This window comes from Phyllostomus discolor, chromosome 11 (assembly GCF_004126475.2).
Source record: "Phyllostomus discolor isolate MPI-MPIP mPhyDis1 chromosome 11, mPhyDis1.pri.v3, whole genome shotgun sequence".
NCBI lineage: Eukaryota > Metazoa > Chordata > Mammalia > Chiroptera > Phyllostomidae > Phyllostomus > Phyllostomus discolor.
In genome coordinates, this window is record NC_040913.2 from 71591133 (window position 1) to 71617879 (window position 26747).

Genomic DNA, 26747 nt, shown 5'->3' on the forward strand with positions numbered 1-26747 from the left:
ACAGGAAGAATTAACATCACCAAAATGTCTATACTACCCAAAGTACTCTATAGATTCTATGCCATCCCAATAGAAATACCACTGACATATTTCACAGATATAGAACAAATACTTCAAAAATTTACATGGAACCATGAATGACCCCAGATAGCCTCAGCAATCTGGAGTAAGAAGGCAAAGTAGAAGGGATCACAATACTGCTATCAAACTATACTATAAATCCACTGTAATCAAAATAATCTGGTACTGGCATGAGAACAGACACATAAATCAATGGAATAGAATAGAGAGCCCAGAAATAAACCCAAGTCTCTACGGTCAATTAATATTTGACAAAGGGGACAGAAGCATAAAATGGAATAAAAATAGTCTCTTCAACAAATGGTATTGGGAGATCTGGACAAGTACATGCAAAAATATGAAACTAGACCACCAACTTACACCATACACCAAAATAAACTTAAGATGGATAAAAGACTTAAATATAAGATGTGACATCATAAACGTCCTAGAGAAGAACATAAGCAGGAAAATTTCAGATACCCATGTGGCAATATTTTCACAAATACCTCCCCTAGGGCAAGGAATATAAAGAAAAGAATAAACAAATGGGACAGAATGCAGACTGTGGAAAACAGTATGGAATTTCCTCAAAAAATTAAAAATTGACTCAGCAATTCCACTGCTGGGATTATACTCTAAGAATCCTGAAACATCAATTCAAAAGAACCTATGTACTCACTATGTTCATAGCAGCATTATTTATAATAGCCAAGTGCTGGAAACAGCCTAAGTGCCCATCAGTAAATGAGTGGATCAAAAAACTGTGGTACATTTACAAAATGGAATACTATACAGCAGAAAGAAAGAAGAAACTCCTGTTTTTCACAACAGCATAGATGGAACTGGAGAATATTATGCTAAGTGTAATAAGCCAGGTGATGAAAGACTAATACCATATGATCTCACCTATAAGAGGAACTTAATAAATAAAATAAACAAGTGAGAAAAATAGAATCAGAGACATGGAAATAAAGAAAAAACTGACAGTGACCAGAAGGGGTTGGAAAGGAGGATAATGCAAGAAATTAGAGGAAGGTTCAAGTCAAGGACCATATATATAAAGTACCCATGGACAAGAACAACAGGGTGGGGACTGACTGTGGGAGCAGGGGGTGGGCTGGGTGGAGGAGAGCAAAGGGAGAAAATTTAAATAACTGTAAATAAACAACAATAAAGTGTTTAATTAAAAAATCCTAATTTCTGCCTTTGCATTTTATATCTGGGTCCTCCATTTCACCTAAATTGAATTGAAGTTTATTATAACATTTAAAGTTGAGAAAATAATATAAATTAAAAGTAAATATAGTTCACAGAAATATTCTGAATAGTTTATGTAAAATTGCTTAAGTAATATGCAGCTTGTATAACAGTTAACTGTGTCAACATACAGTTAATACTGAAAACATAGTAAAGGAATTTTTTATATTGAATGACTTAATTGTGGAAAATTGATATCATATATCTGATGGAAAATATAGTAAAATAGTAGAAATAAGTTGGGCAAGATTAAAAACTTAAATGTAAGACCTGAAACCATAAAAGTTATAGAAGAAATCGTAGGCAGTAAAATCTCTAGCATTTCTTTTGGCAATATTTTTTTTTTGAGATATCTCCCTGGTCAAGGGAAACAAAAGAAAAAATAAACAAATGGCACTACATTAAACTAACAAGATTTTGTAAACCAAAGGAAATCATTAACAAACTAAAAAGACAATCTACTGAATGAAGTAAGATATTTGCCAATGATACATCTGATAATATCCAAAGTTTATAAAAAACTTGGACAACTCAACACAAGAGAAACAAACAATTCAATTTAAAAATGGGCAGGGGACTTAAATAGATACTTCTCCAAAAAGGACATACCAATGACCAATTATCAGAGAAAGGCAAATTAAAACCACCATAAATATTACATCACACCTGTCAGAATGGCTATCATCAATACATCAACAAACAAGTATTGGTGAGAATGTGGAGAAAAAAGAACCCTCATGCATTGTTGATGGAAATGCAGATTGGTGCAGCCACTATGGAAAACATTATGGAGCTTCCTCAAAAAATTAAAAATGAAACTACCTTATGACCCAGCAATTCCACTTCTGGGTATATATCTAAGGAAACCCAAATCACTAATTTGAAAGAATATATGCACCTCTATGTTCATTACAGCAGTATCTATTCAATACAATAGCCAAGATATAGAAGCAACCCAAGTGCCCATCAATCCATCAATAGATGGGTGGATAAAAAAGCAGTGGTATGTGTGCATATATATATATATATATTCTATTTTATATATAGTATATTACTATAGTAATATAGCATATTAATATTAATAATATACTATATATGGCTATATATAGTAATATATTACTATACATAGTATTACTTAATATCTATTACTATATGTAGTAATATGTATTACTATATAGTAACACAGTATACATTACTATATAGTATATCATATATAAGTATATAGTATATAGTATATATAGTGATATATTATGTACTATACATATTACTGCAATGTATATAATATATATATTACTGTAGTATATTACTATTAGTATATAATATATATTAGTATATTACTATTAGTATAGTATATATTGCTATAATTATACATTATATATATTACTATATAGTACATATAGTTTACATTATATAGTATATAGTATAATATAATAGACTATTGTTTGCCATAAAAATGAATGAAATTTTACCATTTGCAATAGCATGGATGAACATAGAGGGTATTATGCTCAGTGAAATAAGTCAGCCAAAGAAAGACAACTACCATATGATTTCACGTACATGTGGAACCTAAAGAACAAAATAAATAAACAAAATTGAAACAGACTCATAGATAAAGCGAACAGACTAATAGCTGCAAAAAGGTGAAGGGATGAAGAAGTACAAATTGGTCATTACAAAATAGTCATGGGGATGTCAAGTACAGCATAGGGAACACACCCAAAAATATTGTAATAAGTATGTACAGTGCCAGGTGGGCACTGGAAATATCAGGATAAAATATATGATTGTCTAACCACTATGTCGGTACATCTGAAGCTAATATAAAATAATATTGAATGTACCCTATAATTGAAAAAAGTTTTACGAAAATAAATAAAAGAAATAAATGGCGCAGAAGATGAGTGCCGAAAAAAGTTTAAAGTTATTTAGTTAATTATGTTTTAAATATGAAAGTGACCTGAGATCATTTTCAGGTAAACTTACATTACTGTGCTACTTTCTCATGTTAATCTTATTTAACAGCTGAAAGAGAATTTCAGTGGTAAGGTAGTCTCAGGTAGTGGCTGTTTCCAGATCTCAGATGGGAATTCAAAACTGTTTCAGTACCAATAGGTGGTACAGAATTTTGTACAGCAATCTTTGAAGAAAATATAATTTTAAGTGATTATATTTGTTTTTAAATGTACAGGGAAATTGAAAGTGAGACTGAAACCAATGAATAACCTACAAAACAGAGAATTGATGAGATCATAGTGAGTATCAAATATTTCATGGATGAGATGGAGAGACAGAAAATTTAATGTATTGGATAAATATAAATAACATAAGTGTGTATTAAATGGTAGTAGTCATACAGATGCATATAATGAAAATTAAATTGGATAATATTTTTCAATAATGTAAGCTACAGTATACATTAGTAAACTATAAATGACATTCAATTTGTCATTTAAAATTTCTTGCAGTGTTATCTTTTTTTAAAATTAACTTTTTTTTAAGATTTTTATTTATTTGTTTTTAGAGAGGGAAGGGAGGGAGAAAGAGAGAGAGGGAGAGAAACACCAATGTGCGGTTGCTGGGGGGCCATGGCCTGCAACCCAGGCATGTGCCCTGACTGGGGATCGAACCTGGGACACTTTGGTTCCCAGCCCGCACCCAATCCACTGAGCTACACCAGCCAGGGCGCAGTGTTATCTTTTAAATATTTTTCCTAATGTTGAATTCTTTAGCATTTGTGTATTCAAATGTTGGTTTAGAGTAAATCACATTATAGAACTCTATAATAAGGTTCCCCTCATGCTATTTGTTGAATTAACCACCATTTTTAACTTGATTGGGCATATAGGTGACTTTTTTCCCTTTATTCTTCCACAGTAATTATCTTCAATGGACAGGAAAAATGGAAAAGGAAAAATACATGTTTTGCCTGATTGCCTGGGATTCAAAACCTGCAAATTATTGTTCTGACCTGACAATAAAAAAATTAGAAGTTTCCATATATAATTTAGGTTATATCATACTATTAAAAAATTACATAACATACATGTATATTTATTTAATTCCAGATACTTACTTGTTTATGAGTATTTATATTACATATTTTTTAAGTTATCTTGTACTAATTCTGCTAGTCAGTAGAAACAACCTGATAATCAGCAGACATGAGATGAGAAAATGTTATAATAAATGCAATGCCACGATTAAAAGCCACTGTTACATTTTAAACTGCAAAATGATGTAGTTATGTTATTATCTGATGGTCCACAATCACTCAAAAGAGAGCTTAATAGGCTTTAATATTGAAAGCATTGGTAGAGATAAAGAATATATCATGATATAAATTGTCAGTTTAACAGAATGCTACAATAATACATATGCATTAGTGAGAGTTCTCCAGAGAAACAGAACCAATAGGTGAAGATAGATCAATAGATTAAATAGACTGATAGATGATAGATAGATAGATAGATAGATAGATAGACAGATAGATAGACAGATGACATACAGCCGAAGAGATTTATTATAGAAATTGGCTTACATGGTTATAGAGGCCAAAAATCCCATAATCTCCCATCTACAAGCTGGAGAACAAGAAAAGTTGGTGGTGTAATCAGTATGAATTTGAAGGCCTGACAACTGGGGATCCTATGGTGTAAGTCCCAGTCGGAGTCCAAAAACCCAAGAACCAGGAGTGCCAATGGATATCCAGGGCAGGAAAAAGATGGATGCCTCAGCTCGAGCACAGAGCAAATTCACCCTTTCTCCACTTTCGTTCTACTTAGGCCCTCATGGCATTGGATGATACCTCTTTGCACTGATGATGATAATCTTCATTCAGTCTAATGATCCAAATACTCATCTCTTCCAAAGACATACTCATAGGCACACTCAGACATAATTTTTATCAGATATCTGGGCACCTCTAAGTTAACACACAAAATTAATCATCACAAGTGTACTCCTTGTCAACTTGGCCCCTACGTGCATCTCCTGAAACCATATTAATCTCTAAATAGAGATATAACTCTGCCTAACATGACATGACTATCCTGCATGCAACCAGAAATGCACTAATTCCTTCCCCAGAAGAGAAAATACAGTCCTTGAATGCTTACTCTTCTCCAGATATCTCTTAACTACTATGATGTAATGTTAACAATACTTAAATACTGATATAAAGTCCATGCATCTTCTGTTACATGACAGGGGAATACGAGAGGAAGGAAAACAAAGGTGTTTCTTCAGTATACGTATATACACACACAAGTATATTCATAACAAAACAAGGAGGAAATATGACATTACGCAGCCTTTTTGTAACTGGTCATGTCATTGTAGCTGGTATTTATTCTACTGCCTAATTCTACTACCCATTCTGCATTCCCTTTGACTTCAGCATGCCCCTGAGCTGGTTTGGTGAGTCAAACCTTCACTTCTAAAGGCTCTGGGCCATTATCAGTCCTGTCTTGATTGAATTGTTATAGTTTTCCATTGACTTTAACGACAGGGTATGGTAATACAAAGAAACATCCTAAAAGATCTCCTATATTCCAGCCATACTCTTTCTTACCTCATACTACTTACCACTGCAGAGTAGTAGTCCAGTTTCCTCTTGGTAGTTAAAATCAATCACCTTAACTGTCTTCTTTGCCTGTTGAATCAGAGGGCTGAGGACCCCAAAGTGGGTTCTTAACCAGGTGGCAGTCTTAACTTTCAGTTCAGGGAATCATTGTGTCTCCTGACAGAAACATTTCTCCTTCTGAAACTAAGACCTCTTGGCCAGCAGAGCATAAAGTCATGAAAACAGGATGCAAAAATTTTGCTATTTTGTCATTCAGGGTAACAGTGAGTGGTGCTACTTCTATTCTCACCCTCTGATTCCTGAATCCATGAATCACATCTGTGGGAGGAGAACAATACATTGGACACTAATTCAGAGCATATACAGTCCTCTGGAGAACCTTTCCTCAGTCCTGGAAGCTATTGTTACCTAGTGGGCACCACGATTGGGTGTCTGAAAGGCCATTCTACCATTATTTCAAGACAGCTGCTTCTGACGGGTGAGGAACTTCTGAGGTGGGGCATCGCCACACTTCTTTTGCTGTATAGTTAGTTTCTTGATTAGAAGCAATGCTGAGCAGAATACCATGATGATGGATACGGCATATGATAAGTCCATGAATGGTAGTTTGGACAGAAGCTTTGTATGTAAGGAAGGCAGATCTGAATCCAGAGTAAGCTTGTATTCCGATAAGGAAAAAACACTGCCCAGGCCATGATGGAAATGGTCCAACATAATCAACTTGCCACCAGTTTAGCTTACTGATCATCAAAGTGAATGATGTTATATCTGGAGCTCAGTGATGACAGATTAGGAACTCAGCAGTGACTGTAGCCAGGTTAGGCTTGGTGGGTAAAATTTCATGTTGCTGAGTCCATCTGTAAACTCCACCCTTGCCATCATGACTGCAGTGAGCTCACTGGGTGATAACAGGTATTGCTAGGTATAGAGGCTGACTAGTCCCCACAGAATGGGTCTTCCTTTCCACGTGATTATTGAAATCCTCCTCTGATGAGGTCACCCTTTAGTGAGCATCCACATGGGACCTAACAGAGCTAGGTAGGTCTAGAAGGAATAGAAAATCACCACACAGGAAAACTGTACCATGGGAAACTGTAGCCTGGGAAAATGCCTGCCTATCCTACCCAGGACAAACAGAAGCCTGGCTAACACTGGGGTCTGAGGTCAGCCTACCCAGCATAACAGGATGCAGCTTTAACTTGAGCCTGACAAGATGTATCGAGAACAATGGTCAGCAGAAATGGCACCCAGCAACCAACTCTAGCCAATCAGACTCTGACACCCCAACCAGTTACCCTTCGTGGGGTTTTGCGCTTAAAAACCCTGCCCTAAGAACAGCCAAGTGAGCCTTAACCTCCCTTGGTTGGCTCCACTTTTCCTTCTTATTCCCCACTAATAAACCTCAGTTCCTTAGCTCACTGCATCCATCTGGTTTCTTGAGCAACTCCGACCTAACAGGACCCAAAGATCTTTAAGATCTTTGCCAATTCAGATATGTTTATTCACATGTTATTCTCATATTTTTGCCCATCCATAAGGATCTACCCACATACTTCCCCACCCCCCCAAATTCCTTTGTCACTTCATGTTTTTTACCAAGTTCCTGACCATCCAGGCAAACTACACTGACATATAATCACATATCTGGCTATTTCTCTTATCAAGCAAGGTGCACAGCCATGTACACCACCCAAAGTTCTTCCCTCTTGTGGTAAGGATTTCCTTTCACCACTGTCCTTCAGGAATGTCATGGTGTGGAGGAGCTATCGTGCTGCAGCTGTCCACTTTCAGGTGATACCCGCATATCGTACAGAATCACCTGTAAACTAAGCTCAAGTCTTCCTTTGTCAGTTAAACATAGGAAACTCCCTATGAAGCCATAAATGCAAGCTGGGAGAATTTTGATTCATTCATACCAGATGGCTATTACTGAGTTCACTGCTGCCATTCTTTTATTTGACAGTTTAAGGAAAACGAGGTCAGTGGCCTGACTAAATAGGCAGGTGTTATGTGTTTTAAAAGTTCTTGTGGCACACCAGTTGAAAATTGCTGGTTTAAAACTTTCAATTGTACAAACCAAAATAAATCATGTAGGCTTGTGTCTGTTGATTCTTCCACCTGCTTGGAAGGATCACTTCAGTAGAAAATAAGTGCTTTAGCCTCTTTTGAACTTGGGAGGCTTTAACTTTCAACATGAAAACATTTTATTGTCCACCGTGCTGCCCACCTTCAGGTGCCTGTGGCCATGTTAACTGCTTCCATCTGAAGAGAGGACACCTAGAGTCCACACTTCTCAGATAGTAGCTCACGATTCACCTGCCTATTCATTCCAGACTTTGTATTTTAAAGTGCTGCTAGGTGAGGCCAGTCTCAAGCCCCTAGATAGTCTCTAGCATCCATTCCATCTTTAATGAACTGCTCAAACAGAGTTCCTGGTCATTGATAACTTTTCTGTCTCCAGGCGATACTTCTGTGGTCTCATGTGGTTTGAGATCTAGGATATATCTTTGCTCTTCAGGCGCACCCAGACTTGCTACTCTTTCTTTACTTAAAGCTGACTTTTTCCAGCTAAGATTATTTGCTTTACTGTCCCCTCCCCGTTTTGCTCTTACTAAGCTAGCTGCACTTCTGCACACCTCAACCATTATACATGGATTGGAAAACCATCAGCCTACCTCAAGGTAACTAGGATCTGAAGATTCTTCATCAATACACAAAGATGTTCCTGGGTCAGCAGTGAGAGTACCTCACCACAGAGGCCAAGAGTTTCCTTTTCTAAATGTCCATCAACTAATGGATAGATTTAAAAATGTGTTTTATCCACACAATGGAATATTTTTCAGCCATAAAATGGATACAAATGGATGAAACTTGAAACCATTATGCTATGCTAAGTGAATAAAGCCAATCACCAAAACAAACAAACAAAAATGTCCATATATTATTCACTTGTATGAAATATCTTAAACAGGAACATTTATAGAGAAAAAGATCAGTGTTTGTTTAGGGGTAGAACGGGGGCCTGGTGATGAAGAGCTGGGACGTGGGGTGGCACAGGGTTTAAATAATGTGACTTTACTGGAACAAACCAACTGTAAACAAAAGCGTATGCTCCTAACTGGGGTTTCCTTTCCAGGCCCTGTGGCAGGGGCCCAACCAATTAGGATCCCGAAGGGTGGGCCAGCTAGGGCAGAAAGCAACTGCAGTGCTCACCCAGGGCCCTAGTGCTGCGCACTGTTGTGCTGAGTACTCCTGCCCGCGAGCCGCAGAGTTGCCCAACGGCTTTCAGTCTGGGCGGTGACCTGGCGCTCTGGCCCAGCCATGCTGCTTCTCCTGGCACTGCTTGCTGAGCTTGGAAAGCTGCACGCCAACATGGGTAAGACCACGGGAGCCTGGACTACTTCTTTTGCCTCTGAGCCGCCTAAGCTCTTTCTGGAGAACAATTTCCTGTAGCTCTGGGACCCCTGTCACACCCCCTTCCTGGATCCCCGCTGATGCCCTCTTCCATGTCTCCCCAGGGGACTGCAGCCAAGGAGAATGTTCTGCATCAGGGGTCCAGGGTCTCAGCTGAGACTCAGCTGGTCTTCCTGGCTCACTTACTCTGGGGCTGTTGGATTTAAGGGCATGTGTACTGCCCAGTTTATTCCTCCGAGTACCGAGGGAAATAATCTCAACACAGTTCTGTAAGGAACAGGATGGTCCTGTAGAACTACGGCGTCCCATTTTTGTTTGTTTCTGTCTTAGCAATTTTCAGTGTGTCCTTGAAAAGGCCGTGAAAGCTTTGGACCAAGAAGGAGGGAGGACAACTATAAATAAACTTTATGACAGCTTTAGTCCCCACCACGGTGCACTCAGTGAAGAGCCCGTTTATGACTGAGATGATCATTGCTGCAAACAACCCCATTTTCCTACTGCAGGTTCTGAAGGAATATTCCTGCACCTCACAGTCCCACAGAAAATGAGGTCAAATGAGAGTGAAGGCGCAAAGAAGAAGGTAAATATTTGTATTACATTTTAAAATTTTAAGACTATTTGAATCTACCTCTGTATCAAGCCAGATCATACTGATTTGTACTCATTTGCAAAACAAAATGTTTTCAAGCCACTATTTTGTCTCAGTATACTTTGATCCTATACCTCTGCACTAATTCCTGTGCCTTCCCTGCGTCTTTTCATCTCACAGACATGCTCTGCCATAATTTTCAAGAAAATGCTGGTACAACTATTACAAGAAAAATACTGGCAGAAAAAAAATCAATGTGAAATAAACTTGACAGTGTTCCAGCGACAGAGAGATGGGTCTTGAGCAAAATTTAGACCAACAAAATTTTGACACAGAAACATCAGACTTAGTGGAAATATGGCCACAGGAAGAAAAAAGAAAAGGAAAAATGTCACATTTTCCCTATTATGATAATTTTACAATAAATAAATACTAACCGGAAAACCAAGTTGAAAGAAATGCTTACTTGCCATATAAAAAAGAAATTACATTGAAGGCATTTAGTCTTGGATATTTCAAATCGGTGTAGTTATGTTTTATATTAGAAACCAAGAGTCATAATGCAGGAGTGTAGATTTTCATGTGGTTAAATTGGTGTGGTCAATATATGGTAACTGTGAAAAAAAATCATGTTGGAACAATTTCTGTAGTAAGAATAAGTAAAAAGGAAGAATTCATAACTATTTTGTCATACAGTAATGGAACCTATATGATTTTGTTCTATTACTGAACAGTAATAATAAAAGTAAAATGTATATGAAATTATAATTGAAAATAACAATAAAATAATTTTCTTTGGAGAAATAGTATTTGTATATACTAATCTTATTTAATTCTCAGATTAACCTTCTAAACAAGGATATGGATATATACATGACATAAATGATACATATTTCACATATGTATTTAATAAAGAGGATTAACAATATTTAAGTTAAGAGCATGAAAGCTACAACATTTAGGACACGGAATTTAATTTTGAATTTATGACTTCCAATTCCATTACAAGTACTACCTTCAGTTGAAAAATTATTTACAGAAAGATTTTTTCTGATTTACTGCTAAGAATCTGTACATTGTCATTGCATGGTCACTTTAAACTTTAAATTATTTCCTTCAAAATGCCTTTCACAGAGGATATAGCAACTAAGCAGGGCATAAAATGCTTTTACTATGAAATGTTTAATAACTCTTTATGTTTTCTGAATTGTCTTTATGCAATTCCAGAAGCCATTTTCCTGTGACGAATATATCATTAATGCTCTCCTTTCTTTTCGTACAGTAGGCCTCCCTTTACCTGCCTTGTTTCTTCCTTTGACTCCAGATTACCCCGTCCTTTTTGTGTTGTTAAACATACAAAAGATTCTTTTTTCATGGACTTTCAGTTTATCACGATAACCACATATTCTGCTAAAGCAGTGGCTTTTATTTTGGGATAGTGCAGGACTTAACGCAGGTGTCCAAATTTATAAGGTTTATCTAAATATATTTGTGGAAGCTGTTAGTGCTGCTGTTGGTATAACACTGGGGAGAAACTCCTCAGCTGAGGAGAGATGGCTGCCTTTCAATGCCTCCCTGCCAAAGGCCATTGGGAGCACACCTGTAGTTACACAAGTTAGGTTTACTAATCGTGGCAGTGAGGGACAGCACACGCCATGGAGAACCATGGGACATCTCAGTGAGAGTGTGTTAGAAAGCCTTTAAAAGACTCCAGCTTCTGTTAAAGGATTTGTGCAATGTTTTGTTACACAACACAAGGGCCCAAGGGGGGCAAGGGCGATATACTGTTACCTGAAAGGAACCCCCCCCCTCCGGTTCATTATGTCCACCACCTTATTGAAAAGACATCTCTCAATGCCAGAGATTTGTGAAAAGGAAAGGAAATGTTTATTTAATGCTTTACAGACTTAAAGTAGTGACCTAATGGCTTCATCAAAATCCCAAAGTCCCTTAAAACACCCACAAACACACACAGCCCTTCCTTCCTCCCTTTGCCCAGTCCGGGGTACCGTATCTCAGGAAAAGAAATAGAAGTCCGTGGCTCAGGCAGCCCCCAGTTCTTCCCAGTAATCCATCTCAGCTGGTAGGCCTCCCTCGGTTCCCGGCACCATCAGCTGTGTTGCCGGGATCTCTGCTAAAGCTGGGTGGTGGTTCCCCCTACTAAAGTTACGGGGGTCCCCACTCTGGCAAAGCCACATGGCTCTCCTTTCTATTGTCATAGCTGTGTGGCCCTCTCCACACAATGGCCACAGGAGTCTCTACTCTGCCAAAACCACCTGGTTCCCCCTCCTCAATGGCTGCTGAGTCTGGGTTTAAATCCCCATACCAATCTTCCTCTGCAGCCCCATTTCTGACTCCTCCCATAATTGGCTACACTTGCCAACATTCCCATATCCTTCCAGCTTTACTGGACGGCCATTGTGAGTCTGGGCAGGCGTGGCCCCATCTCATGGAGCCAATCTTCTCCAAGCTCCCACGCAGGTGCTGTAACTTGGTGGACCTGCCCCCCAGTTATGTCTTGGTGAGGAAGTTACTTCTATCCCCACAGCTCAGAGCATGGCCACAGCTATTTAATATATCTATGTAACCAGTTAAAGGTTATAGATATGTTAAATGACCACACCAGAGGTTAGCTGCAAAGCTGTTGCTATGCAAAACAGCTCTCAATGGCCCTGCTCCATTTGTCCCTTCCCCCAACCCACACCTGTGGGGTGGGGGGATGAGGACATCCTAATGTTTCCTGGACACCTTGAGTTCTGGACCCCATTTCAAATCCCTACTTGGGCCCCCCTCTCCTGGCTGCACCCTGTAACAGTCTGAGGAAGCAGGCCTTTGCTCTGGTTTGGACGTGGTCAGTCAGGAAGTAGAGCTAATTCTATAATTGTGTATCTTAGTAAATCTTATCTAAGAAAAGACTAGAAGAATCCTACAGCTGTAATTGGTTAAAAAGAAACAACCACTCATGTTAGTCCAACAAGGGCATAATTGCTCTTTCTTTCTGACTTAGAAAATGTTTGCACTTGCTTTGTAGTCAGACATGACTATGAAGTGATCTTGTGTCTGTCTCAATGCCCAGTTTCTCACAACGGCCGTGTGTGATGTGGATGTTCTGTGAAAAAGTTCACACTCATCAGCAGAGCCCCAAGGCTGGTACCAAGGCAGCTCTTCGGTGTCAGAGGCTGCTTTTCTACTTCTCACCCTTTGTATATTCCTCATACATAATATAATAATATGATTGTATGTATGTCAAAATTTATCTAAATACATTTATGTTAGGTCATATTAAGCACTAATCAAGCATTTAAGGAGGTACTGAAATCAAATGAGAGCAGAAGACAAGCGAGATGTGTATGTGTAGATTAAGGTTAAGTTATCGCAGAAGAGTTTGAGAATGACCCTCTAAACAAACTAGTTTTTCAGCCGATAGCTGATTTACTGTAATACATTTTGTATCTATACACTGTTAGAGTAGCTAAATAAGGAGGCCATTAGACCTAGGTGGCTCTAGTGCCTGCAGTCACCTGGTAAGCAAACCCCACTTTAGAAACTTGACCTGATCTTATCTCTTCTACCACCTTTATGATGCAAAATCCTTAGCCTCTTGGGAAAAGCCTAAAGAGGTTTTTGGCCTGAGGGCTCTGGTGAAACCCACACAACTGAGAAAGGCACCTGGAGAAAGGTCTAATTCTGAAAGAAGAGTAAGGAATATTTGCTAGGGCCGATATTATATTTTCAGTTCTGGGTTATTAGGTGTCTTAGTCTCTGCGTCCTGTACTTCCTGGGTGTTTCCAGACATAAGCAGCACTAGGCTCTCACAGGCTCGTAGACTGTCTTCTCTCAAAATCAGGGATCTTTCTTAAAGTTGGTTTTTCTTGAGAAGAAATTGTGGGTTTGCTCACATAGATGTCTGTCTGCCTTTGTGAAGACAGTCCTCTGACCCAGCTATTCCCAGACGTCCCCACATTAGGATGAGGACCACTGCTATTGTAACTGAACCCGGGTCTGGCTACCTGCTGCAACGAAAGCCAAACTTGTGAGACAGGTGCTGGTGGAAAACAAAAGTTTTACTCAAGTTGCCTGCAATTGAAGAAGATGGGGAACTCTTGTCCTCAGAAAAGCCCATTTTAAAATTTCGGTGCAGGTGGAACTTTTTATAAGGATGTAGAGGGAAAGCAGAACAAAGAGATCTGGGGAGGGAAAGCGCTGCTTTCCCCTCCAAAGGGAGGGGCTTCTTCCCACCATTTAGGTACTATCTCTCTTCACACAGGCATGTGTGGATTTACTTCAGAAACCTGTGAATTTTCATGGCTGGCACCAAGCATCTCTTCTCCTCCAAAGCTGACTCCTCTAAGCTGTAATAAAGCCTACATAGGGAGCAAACACACAGGGTTTTCTTTGTACATTCTAAGAAAACAAAGGATGGGCTATAGCCTTGAGAAAATGCAGTTTAATGGAAATGTTAAATTATGGTTGCATCATAAATAAGTCTGTGTTGTATTAAAGCCCTTATTCCTGGAGCTGCAGCAGTTCTCATCAGCTTCAGTCTCTCAAGTCTTTAGTCCTCATGGTTTTATACCGAGAAGACTGTGAAGGGGCTGCAGGTATACTTGGTAGTATGTATATAAGTGTTGACGGGAGAAACCTGGTTCTTCTTGCTGACGCATGTAAAGAATTACATATCAGCAAATCTAGTAGTATGTAATCAGTTTATTAGTGGCTCGCTTCCATGGAAGAGAACAGGACTGGGTAGAGTAGGGGGTGAAAGGCAAAGTTTCAGAGCAAAGCAGGGTGAGAAAAGCAAGAGAGGTTGAAGACCAGGGTGGCAAGCCCCTGGGGCAGCCTGAGGCTGGTGGCCAGAGGCCCCGTGGCCCGAGAGCCAAGAGCCCCTTGAGCCCCCAAGAGCAAGAGCATCCTGAGCCCCCAAGAGAGAGCGAGTCCTTTGTTCTCCAGACTTATATAGTTGGTGGGATAGGAGGAAAAAAATTACATATTGATTAATGGGTAAATGTGGTGCCAGCTTTCCTGGGAGGATGTGACTACCCAAACTTAGGTATGTGTAGGGGTCTGTTAGCCAAAATTCTATCTTGCTCCAGACTCCATTTGGTCATCTTGTTGTAAAACAAATACCTGACAGTTAATTAAAATTGAGGCACTTTCCAAAGTTATTTATGGGCTCTTTCTGTGAGCACCAGGGACCCTCTCCCACATTCAGGCCTTGGGATGAAAGCACAGCTTCAAGGCTTCATTTCCGAGGTAGTGTAAATGTTACATAGAATTTCAAGGACTTTCTTTATTACTAATATAGTGTTTCTTGTGATATTGAAACACCTGGCGATATTATCAGAACAGGCTTAGGACTGCTGAGTTAGCATGTGAGACTTGTCTCCTTCCTCCTCCCTGCCTCAGTTTACTATTTATTCTACCTAACTGGTGAAAGGTGTCTCCTGGCAACCAGGGAACTAAATGCTGGCCAGTGACAGTATTGCAGTCTCAGAGTTCTTCCTATGCTGTCTCCTGCTTCATAAGTATCAGTAAATTTGTCTTATGTGTTTAGCATAGAATTTTAGCCTGCAGCATGGCTCATTCCTCTTGACTAGAAAATATATATATTTTTCAAATAGAAAGGACTAATTTATGGTATTAATAATGCTAAAATTATCTTCCCAAAATATGACCTTCAGTTTTTTTCAAAAAGCCATGCCTACATATCAAATTCATCACCCTAATCCTGAACTCATAATAATATAATATATTTCTTCTATTTTGAATCATAAATTCTGAAGAATATGTTAATTTTTAAAATGGACTGAGTCTTTTTTGACATAGGTGAAAATAGTTTCAGTAGGCATATATATATTTTAAAGATTTTATTTATTTATTTTTAGAGAGAAAGGAAGGGAGGGAGGAAGAGAGGGAGAGAAACATTACAGTGATGGGTTGCCTCTCATATACACCCCAACTGGGGACTGAACTCACAACCCTGGCACATGCCCTGGCTGAGAATCAAACCAGCAACCTTTTTAAAAAAATATTTTTTATTTTAATTGTTGTTGCAGTACAATTTTCTATCTTTTACTCCCATCCCAATCCACCCACCCAGCCCTCCCCACCTCCCTCCCATTTCCACCCACCCCTAATTTTTGTCCATGTGTCCTTTATACTTCTTCCTGTAAACCCTTCTCCTTTTCCTCTGAAATTCCCCTGAAATTCCCTCTCCTCTCCCCTCTGAACACTGTCAGACTGTTCTCTATTTCAGTGTCTTTGGCTATATTTTGCTTGTTTCTTTGTTTTGTTGCTTAGGTTCCTGTTAAAGGTGAGATCATATGGTATTTGTCTTTCACTGTCAAACTGATAGGGGACTCAAAACTTGGAAAAATTTAGCTTAAGGTAAATAGCCATAAATCTAACAAGTAATGTGTATGTCAAGCTTTTCGTTTCAGAAACTACAGATAAGGCCCATCCTGGCCCCTGAGAAAAAGCAGCTGACCTCCTGGGGCATTGGCTAAAGATTACCATTTGGAGACATCCCTACCAGGAAGAAGCAGGGACTACCCACTCCCACCTGGAGATAGCTATTGCCTAGAAAAAAAAGTGCTGCAGCTTGAAACTTCAAAGACTCTAACTCCTGTTTGCCCTCCCCCAACCCCCTTATAAAAAATCTGTTCAGGAAAGAAAGACGAAGATGGTTTGTTAGGGTATGAACCCACCATCTTCTCAGATTGCTGGCCATCTAAATAAAGCGCCTATAAAAGATTCAATTACTGTCATTGCTTATTGGATTTGGTAGTGACAGGCAGCCCGATTGCCAGTGTCTTTTCTGGTTACAAAACCAGCAACCTTTTGCTTTGTGAGACAATGCCTAACAAACTGAGCCATACCAGTCAAGGCTACTTTGTATATTTTTGATGTATTAAATCATCTTTATTAATTTTTTGTTGTTTTAGGTGGTTTATATTATTACAATTGATGAAAAACCATACACTCTGCATCTCACAAAACAGTAAGATATGATTTTCCCTTAAAACTTAAATTTTACTTGTTACTATTTAAATATAATAATGAAGAAAAATGCACACTGATCAATCCATTTTCAATGTAGGCTTCATTAGGTCTTGAATCTTAGATCTATGAGAATGTTGCATTTAATTATTCAGGTTTTTATTTTCCAATTTAGAAGTGAGCTAAATACATATTTATGTGTCTTTACATATTTATAAATCTTTATACATATTTATAAATCTTTAATGGAGTTGTAAAGATACTGAACCCAAGAACTGATAGATATTAAGTATGTCTGATGGAAACTCAAACATAATGAACATATCAAGTGGCTATTGGTGGGAAATTCAACTGGTACCATACATCTGATGAATGTTTAATTATATATGTATTTATTTTTTACTTTATAGGGCACACTGTATATATTATAAAACTTAGTCAAGTGTATAGTCAAGTAACCCGTAGTAATTTTATGTAGTATTGTAACCATCAACCACAAATCATTTTTAGAACATTTCATTCCCTGCTTAAGATCCCTCACACCATTTCACACTTAATCTCTGTTTCCTATCACCACTCCAGATAGCAACCTGTATACTTTCTGTCTCCTATTTTGTATTTTCTCAACCTTTTATATAAACAGAATCAAACTGACTCCTCTATCTGTCTCTTTGAAAATAAATTTTTGTAACAACTTCATTTTATCCACTTACATCTTTATGGTTGAACAAGTCTAGAGAAAATTATCCTCAGTTAATTTACCACTGTTCTCACCTAATTCATAATCATTAAATTCATGTTGGTCTTGAATGTCTCTACAACTCCATTAAAACTATTTTTAATAAGATCATCAATTATCATGTTTCTGAATGGCAGATAATTTTTAGTCTTCATTTTTCTTGACCAAATGACAGCATTTATATAGCTAATTAATGTCTCCTACACAAAATACTTTCTTCATTCAGCTTCTAGAATACCAGAGATTCCTTTTTTAACTCTTACCATTGTTCTTACTCTTTCCCAGTATAAGTTTGTTTTTTCAGATTATTTTTTATCTCTCCAATCTCAGAGAACTCCATGGTGCTATTATTGAATCTTGCTTTTTTCTTAGTTATGTTCAATCACCTTGTTATGTGATCCAATCCCAGGGCTTTAAATACAATTTATGTATTGATTATTCCTGAATGTATATCTATCTATACTTTATTCCTTTCCACTGAATACCATATTCACTTATTTGACTACTTATTTGATAACTAAGTGTTCAACAGAGTTTTAATACTTAACATATTTAAACTGTCCTTCTGATTCTCCCAAAATGTATCCTTTTCACAATCATCTCAGTAAATGGCAATTCTGTCCTTCCAGTTTCTCAGAAGAAAAACCTTGGAGTCACCCTTGACATCTTTTTTTGTTCGTTTGCTTTTCCCCACATTCAATAGCTTATTAAATCCCATGTGTCCTGTCTTCAAAATAATCTCAGGTTTAGACCCCCATCACTGCTACTGTTCTAGTTCAAGCCACTAAAACATCTTGTTTGGATGACTGGATCAGCCAAACTGGTATCTCTCTTTCTGCAGATCCTCAGCTAGCATTCAGTCAGATTCTATTAAAATGTCGGTCTGATCTGATCACTTACTGCTCAAAATCTCCCAGGGGCTTCTCCTCTTTGTGACATCTGTCCCTTACTACTATTGCTTGTCTTCAACCCACAGTGCACTCTAGGCACATTGCCCTCTAGGTGTTCTTTGTACACACAAAGCATATTTATTCCTCAGGGTCTTTGCATTTTTTCCTAACTCTGTAATATCATTTCAGTGCAAATCCATGGGCTTGTTTTCAAGTTTTTAGTCATCTAATATCTCATAGTATCTGTGAGCCTCCTATGACATCTGATCCACATTTTGCAACATACCTCCCTAGCCCCCGCTTTATTTATCATCAGCTCACACATTAGCAGTGTGTGTCCCTCGCTGTCACAAAGACCAGTGGTTTTGTCTTTTGTTTACCGTTATATCCCAGTGCCTGAAAGAGGATCTGTCAGATAGGAGGCACTCAGTAAATATTTGTTGAATGAAGACTTACACAGGCACACACACAGATATTTGATACAGAGGATTCAGAGTTTATTTCAGTGTTAAGGAAGCCTGATACAGCAGTTCTGTGAATTTAAACTGTTATTTCACATTAAATTTCTCTAACTGAAGCATATTATTATATGATTCTTATAAATTTCACATTTATTTTTATTAGTGTAATGTTTATATTCATATTAAATTCATGACTCAACCACTTTTAATTTTTGTTTTTACTTAGCTCATTCCTATCCAAGAATTTTTTGGTTTATACATTTAATGAAACTGGGTCTTTGCATACTGATTCTTCATATTCTAAGGTAAGACTCAGATGTCTGAGACATTTATTACCATATAGTCTTTACTGAAGTGTACATATCAGTACCATTGAGATATGTTCTATGTTTAAAATTTAATATATAGATTTTATATCATATACTTATGGCATATCATGTGGTTGATTGTTGTACACAGAAATAAGATGAAATGTTGAGACAATATTCATGGGTATTATGTGGTATCGTACAAAGTAAGGAGAGTTGTCAAAAACTTTTTTCTTTTAAAATCTACATTAATAAATATGCATAATACACAATTTTATTTTGAACTCTTTTAAGATTTTAAGACATCTGTAATGTTTAACCATCCATATTTTATTCATAAAGAATTTATTTGTTTGCTTTTCTATACTATTTTTCAGATTCATTGCTATTACCAAGGATATATTGCAGATTTTCCAAATTCATTTGCAACACTCAGCATATGTTCTGGGCTCAGGTAATAACATCTTAGAGGATGTTTACACATGAAAAACTTAGGACATACTTTAATAGGAAACTTAGTGCTAGCAGACACAAATCTAGAATGGTTTGTGGAGAATTGAAATTTTTTAAAAATTAATACTATAGCTGGACCTAAGTACCTAGTCAAATTAAATCACTCCAGAGACATCTGATTGGAGATATTTTCAATCTACTGTGCAGAAAAGAGTACTTTCAGTAAAGGAGAGCTTAAAATATTTTCTTAACTGAATTATTTCCAGTTATTTTAAATACTCATGGAAAAATGCTTTAATTAGTATTTTAACAGACACATATTGTATGCTCACAGTTAAAGTGCACTCAGTATCAGACATAAAACTAATTAAGAAGGTACCTTAGAGGACTTGACAGACATTTGTCCAAAGACGACTTCCACATGGCCAACAGGCACATGAAAAGATGCTCAGCATTACCAATCATCATGGGAATGCAAATCAAAACCACAGTGAGATATCACTTTACAACTGTCAGACAGGCTAGCATAAAAAAATCAACAAATAACAAGTACTGGCAAGGATGTGGAGGAAGGGAACCATCACAAACTATTGGTGGGATGATAAACTGGTGCGCCAACTATGGGAAACAATATGGACGTGCCTTTGAGAATAAATGCTTAAAAAATTAAGCATTTATTCTCAAACATATATGCACCCATATGTTCACTGCAGCATTATTCACAGTGGCCAAGACATGGAAATAATGGAAATGTCTTTTGATAGATGATTAGATAAAGAAGATATAGTAAAGCTCTGGCTGGTGTGGCTCTATCTGTTGGTTGGAGCATCATCTGGAGGGCCAAAAGGTCACAGGTTCAATACCCAGGTTGTGTGTTCAGTTCCCATTTGGAGCATATGCAAGAAGGCAACCAATAGATGTTTCTCTTTCACATTGATGTTTCTCTCTCTCTGTCTCTCTCTCTGTCTCTCCCTCTCCCCCTCCCCACCTCTGGAAGCAATAAAAAAATGTCTTCAGGTAAGGACTTAAAAAAATGTGATACACATATACAATAGAATATTAGTCATAAGAAAAGGTAAAATATGGCCATTTGCAATAACATAGATATATCTTGAGAATATCATGCCAAGAGAAATAAGTCACATGGAAAAAGTTAAGAACCATATCATTTCACTCATATGTGGGATATAAAACTGAAAGCAACAAATGAACAAGCAAGAAAAGCAAAAAACTCATAGACATGGACAACAGTACAGTTATCAGAGGGAAGGTTGTGGGAACACAGTAAAGGGGATCAAATATGTGGTGATAGAAAAGATTTGGCTTTGGGAGCCAGGCTCACAATGCAATATGCAGATGATGTATCATAGAAATGTATACTTGAGACCTATATAATCTTATTAACTAATGTCACCCCAATAAATTCAATTTAAATAATAAACATAGAGCTGCCATATGACCCAGAAATTTCACTTATGGGTATTTATCCAAAGGAAACAAAAGGCACCAATTTGAAAAGATACCTGTCTCCATGTTTATTTCAGCATTACTTTTAATAGCCAAACTATGGAAGCAACCTAAGTGCCCATCAATAAATGGATAAAGAAGATGCGCTACATGTACAATGGAACATTGCTCAGCAATTAAAAAAAAAGAATGAAATCTTGGTATCTGTGACAATATGGATGGATCTAGAGGGCATTATGCTAAGTGAAATAAGGCAGAAAGAGAAAGACGAATACCTTGTGATTTCACTTATATGTGGAATCCCAAAAAAAAAAAAAAACAAATGAATAAACAAAGCAAAACAAACAAACCCATCGATATAGAGAACAAGCTGATGGTTGCCAAAAAAGAAGGAGGTGGGGGGAAGAATGAAACAAGTATTCCTCAGAGGTAAAGGGCAGAGAAAAGTGATTTTCATCATTAAAGATGTCAAGAGGAAGGTGGTAGGTTTATCAGAGGAAGATGAGTCCAGAACAGATAAGACACTCTCTAACTTACTTTTGGTTCTTGTTTGCCTGACTTCCAAAATTTACTCATGTCAACTCAGAAAACTGGAATTCTCTGAATATGGTTTTTATTTATATCAACCTCTTTAGATATGTCCTCTATATTTCTGCTTTTCCTTATCTCAACCTCTGTAAGAACAGAAACTTTATTCTTGACATTTTCAACAAACATCTTGTTTCCCAGCAACTACTTGGCCTTACATAATATATTTTGAATAAATGCTATTACTATACAGAAAATACAAAATACTTTTTAATATATGTAGTTCCTTAGTATGTGAGAAAAACTATGGCAGATGTGATAACAGTTATTAATTGTAGACCCAGGAAATGGGGAAAGGTAGGTTTAAAATATGTTCCTTACTATACTTCATCACTTCATATAACGTGTTAGATTATAGCTTTGGTGGGATCATTAACAGTATTTTGATATCATTACTTTCTAAATATTCAGGGGATTCCTTCAGTTTGAGAATATCAGCTATGGAATTGAACCATTGGAATCTTCAGCAAGATATGAGCACATAATTTATCAAGTGAAAAATGGCAATCCAGATATACCAATGTTAGCAGAAAATTACAGCAATATTTGGCAGAAAGACCAGACCTATAAAGTTTATTTAAGCTCACAGGTAACTGCAGTAATTATGATCTTATGACATACCATGAAATTACTTCTGTAGAATTCTTTTAATTGCAAAAAGGAACTGCTTAGCAGTTGAGTAGGAAAAACACATTTGGTATCTTTTTTTTCTACACATCTATAGATAATCATTTGTCTATATTAAAATCTTTTAACTTGCCTATAGGCTACACATATAATTTTTGTTGGCTGGAGACAGATTTTGTTGACAGGTTTTTTTCTTTCATCACTTTGACTATTTCAACTCACTCTCTGTGGCCTCCACAGTCTCCGATGGAAATCAGATATTATTAAACTTATTAAGGTTCCTTGTATATAATGAGTCCCTTCTCTGTTGCTTCTTTCAAGATTTCTCTTTGTCTTTGCCTTGTAACAGTTTTCTTACTATGTGACTTTGAGTGCATCTATCTGAGTTGATCCTACTTAGAATTCATAGAGTTTCCTAGATGTTTTAATTAATGTTTTTCACCAAATTTGGGAAGTTTTGCCGATGCACTTTCTGCCTTTTATCTATCTTCTTACTTTCTGATACTCCCATTATGAATCTGTTGGTGTGTTTGATAATGCTCATAGTTCTATTACTTTCTGATCATTTTTCTTCATTTTTTTTCTTTTGCTTTCTCAGAATATCTAATCTCAATTGATCTAGATTCTCTCTGCTCAAATTTTATGATTCTGGTAGAAGAGCTTCTTTCAACATTTCTTATAATACAGGTCTTCTAGGGGTGAATTCTCTCAACTTCTTTTTGTGTAGGGGGTCTGGAAAAGCACTTATTTCTCTTTCATATCTAAAGGACGATTTTACTAGACACATTATTTTTAGTTGGTTGTTTCTTTCAAACTTTCAAATATTTTTGTCCACTCTATCCTAGCTTGTGAGGTTTCTACTGAAAAAAATCAGATGATAGTCCAATGGGATAGTCTTATTTTTGTAGATTACAGTCTTTTAACACCTAGATGCCTTAAGAATTCTTTCTTGTCATTAACTTTTGACAGCTTTAATATAACATGTCTTGGAGAAGGTCTTTTTGCCTTGAGGTAATTAGGTATCCTGTTAGCTTCTGTATTCGAATCTCCATGGTTTTGGGAAGTGCTTATCAATTATTTCCTTGAACATGTTCTCTGTTCCCTTCTCCCTCTCTTTTCTTTCTGCTGTACTCATTATCCGTATGCTGTTCTTTCTATGTCAGGTAGTTTGTGTAGAGCTTTCTTATTTTTTCTTGTTCTCTATCTTTTTTCTCCTAAAACATTTATAAGTTTCTATGATCAAGGTCAATAATTTTCTCTTTCTGGTGGTCTGCTCCTTTCCAATGCTCTCATGCATTATTCATCTCACTTATTGAGTTCTTTAGTCCCAGAATTCATTTGTGTTTTACATAGTTTCAATTTCTTTGGTAAAGTGTTTCTTTTGTTTATTAATTTTGTTCAGAGACCGTTGAACTGCCTTTCTGAGTTTTCTTGTATCTCATTGAGTTTTTCATAACTGCTATCTTGAATTCTGTCATTTGAATTCAGTGTTCCGTGTCTTTGAGTTTGGTTTCTGGATATTTTATTTTCGTTCTTTGCTAACTTGTTACCTTGGGTATTCATGCTATATGATGGATTGTTTCTGTGCCTGTACATTTGACATTGTGAACTCTTTTTCTTCTGTAGTTACTCTTTGCTTTTAACAATTCAGCAGGTTTCTGAACAGAAGTTGGGTTTTTTTTTTCAGTAGATATAGACAAGTTTTTGTTTCATCTTTCCTGCAAGGCTGGCATCTGTAGAATCGGTGGGGTCATGTGACCTCAGTCATGGAAAATGCCCTATATTTCCCAGGGTGTTGGGTGTCCCCTCTGTTTCTGGGTTGCTGTCATCTTGGGTCACCATCCTCATGGTGGTATGTGAGGGGTAGTGGGGCTGTGGGCCTGGGAGCTTCTGGCACTGCCTCCTTGTTACCAATGTGCATCTCTGATTCTTCAACTAGACTCCCTCTCTACTGGGTTCTGCTGCAATGGGTGGGCAAGGGGAGGCAGATATGTGGGTTTGAGGTTTTGCCTCTAAGTTAGTAATGGCTATGACAAGACCACAGCTTTGCCTCTTTGTCAGCAATGACCACCACAGGTTCTCCATTATTGCCACCAGGCTCACCTCCATGCTTTTTCAGGCAGGGGTGTTGCTTCCCCCAATTTACCTCCCTTATTCCAGTGGGCCCACCTCCAGATGCACTGATGTGTGGATCTCTCAAATATCTCCGTGCATTGAACAGAGAATCCTGTGTTAAATTATAGTTGTTCAACTTGCTGTAAATTTAAGGGGTTATTAAGAGGGGCCCTCTCACTCCACCATGATATTGATGCCCAGGTAGTTATGTTATTTTTAATCAAAGAGCACATTTAAAAAGTTTTGACTTTGTTTAATCAGATGTATATGTCATTTGTCAGAATATATATATATATATTGATTATATGCCAATTGATATATGTCATTGATTAAAACTAACATCTAGTTTTGGAAGTAACTTTCAAGCAGAAGTATTTTTTGGTCTACCTAATAAAATTGAACTAAACATCCCCCTTAACGATTACATAATTTAAAGTATTTTAGTGCCCCTGTCCCCACTGCACATTATTTTGTTTTAAAAAATAAACCCGACCTGGCTGGTGTAGCTCAGTGGATTGAGCGCGGGCTGGGAACCAAAGTGTCCCAGGTTCGATTGCCAGCCAGGGTACATTCCTGGGTTGCAGGCCAGAACCCCCAGCAACCGCACATTGATGTTTCTCTCTATTTCCCTCCCTTCCCTCTCTAAAAATAAATAAATAAAATCTTAAAAAATACAAAATAAAAAAAATAAACCCTATGATCACCATTGTTATAAGAGTAGTAAGTGTTGAGTAAGAGTGAAGAGCACATCCTTTCCTACAAACTGCATATTTGCATTTGGTCAGACAGACAGAGAGACAATGACAACAGTACCTACAGGGTTAATCAAGAGTAAGTTCACAATTGTGAGTATGCAAGACACAGACTTTATTCTTGTGTTATTATTTATTACTTACTATATCATTTTCCAAATGAACTTTTCCACACCCTGTATGTAGAACACAAACACACTTTAATTTCCTATGGAAGCATAAGCAAGCCTATATAAACCTAGGCTCTACCCACTGAGTCTATTTGCTTGTTTCTTTTAACCTAAGCTATTTTAGGATTGACCCAATCTTTGTACCCTTCTTACTCATACTAAGTGATCAGCATACTTGGATAATTATGAACTTTTGGTTACTTTGAAATATGTGAACAGCATTTTAATATGTTTAAGATATAGCTCATATAAAAATGACCATTGAAGTGCCAAATGATGATATAATAAATTGGTGACTTATAGCTGACTTCCGGCACCATCAAGGATTATAACATCATACCCAAAGGGATGTGCAGCCTGTGCCCCGGAGCTACAGAATTATTTCTGATGTTTTGCATCCTGTCCTTTCCCGTGTACCTATATGGCTAACAGTGCCAGTCACTCTGTTTATGAATTTCTGTGAGGACTGTGATTTCTTACATTTTTCCTATATTTTTCTGATGAATGAATGGAAAATTTCCATTGTGGCACACTTGCAGTCTTCAGGGAGACAGCCCAGGAAGAATTCTCAAGTGTTTTTGAATAATGTGGGTTTCTCATGAGATGAAGACAATAGAATATGTGTATTTATATTCACTCTCTTTCTCATTCAGTATTAATACAGAGTACCTAGACTCCCACGTTCCTCTCACAGATTCTTTCAAACCCAGAGTGTGTTTTTAAGTGAAATTTTTATTTGTAATTAATTTTATATTTAAGTCCTCATGAAGGCTGTCTAGGATTCTTTTTGCCTTCGTCACATGTTACTCTTTGCGTTTAACAAATTCAATACATGTAATCATTTGATCAATCCTCTTTTTTCCCCAGAAAAAAACTCTTTCAAAACAGTTACCCCAATACCTGGAAATGCATATAATAGTGGAAAAAGCTTTGGTGAGTCAAACTATCTCCTCCTTCCCTCCCCTCCTCTCTCCATCCTCATTCTCTGTCTCTCTCTCTCTATTTTGCTCTCACTCTTGCTTCCACTCTCCCTCTTTCTTCCTTTAAACTTAATGAGACTTTTTAAAATTTCAAAGCCACAATAAAATTTTGTTATCATTTCTAAATAAAGGTACTTCATTTTAAATGTTAATTATGACTAAAAGCCGTATCTAGCCTAGAACGCCTTGGACTGTCTGCCCCATGCCTCATCCCCAGCTTCGCCCAGGATCTCGGACCCCATTTTCTGGAAGCCTTGCCTTCACCCATCCCTTGGCCTGCTGTAGTCTCC

At 37.4% G+C, this 26747-nt stretch overlaps 2 protein-coding genes across 2 annotated transcripts in view; both read left to right on the forward strand.

Moving 5' to 3' along the window:
- ADAM2 (ADAM metallopeptidase domain 2) overlaps positions 1-3545 on the forward strand; it is a 108036-nt gene extending 104491 nt beyond the window's left edge. Inside the window, exon 18 of the mRNA XM_036011101.1 lies at positions 3512-3545. Within this exon, the coding sequence (XP_035866994.1) occupies positions 3512-3545 (34 nt within the window). The remainder of the gene's footprint in view (positions 1-3511) is intronic.
- A 5642-nt stretch (positions 3546-9187) lies between these two features.
- Positions 9188-22429, forward strand: LOC114508923 (disintegrin and metalloproteinase domain-containing protein 18-like). Its single transcript, XM_028527012.2, has 6 exons — positions 9188-9281; positions 9823-9899; positions 16853-16908; positions 19224-19302; positions 19683-19759; positions 22225-22429. The coding sequence occupies exons 1-6, from the start codon at positions 9227-9229 to the stop codon at positions 22427-22429; spliced, it is 549 nt and encodes a 182-aa protein (XP_028382813.1). The 5' UTR covers positions 9188-9226.
- Positions 22430-26747: the final 4318 nt, after the last annotated feature.

Bases quoted from the DNA above. Each gene is read 5' to 3' on its own strand.
- LOC114508923 (XM_028527012.2), top strand. From the start codon at position 9,227: ATGCTGCTTCTCCTGGCACTGCTTGCTGAGCTTGGAAAGCTGCACGCC. The intron at 16,909-19,223 runs GTAAGATATGAT...GTTTTTACTTAG, and splicing joins ACTCTGCATCTCACAAAACA to CTCATTCCTATCCAAGAATT. The intron at 19,303-19,682 runs GTAAGACTCAGA...ACTATTTTTCAG, and splicing joins CTGATTCTTCATATTCTAAG to ATTCATTGCTATTACCAAGG.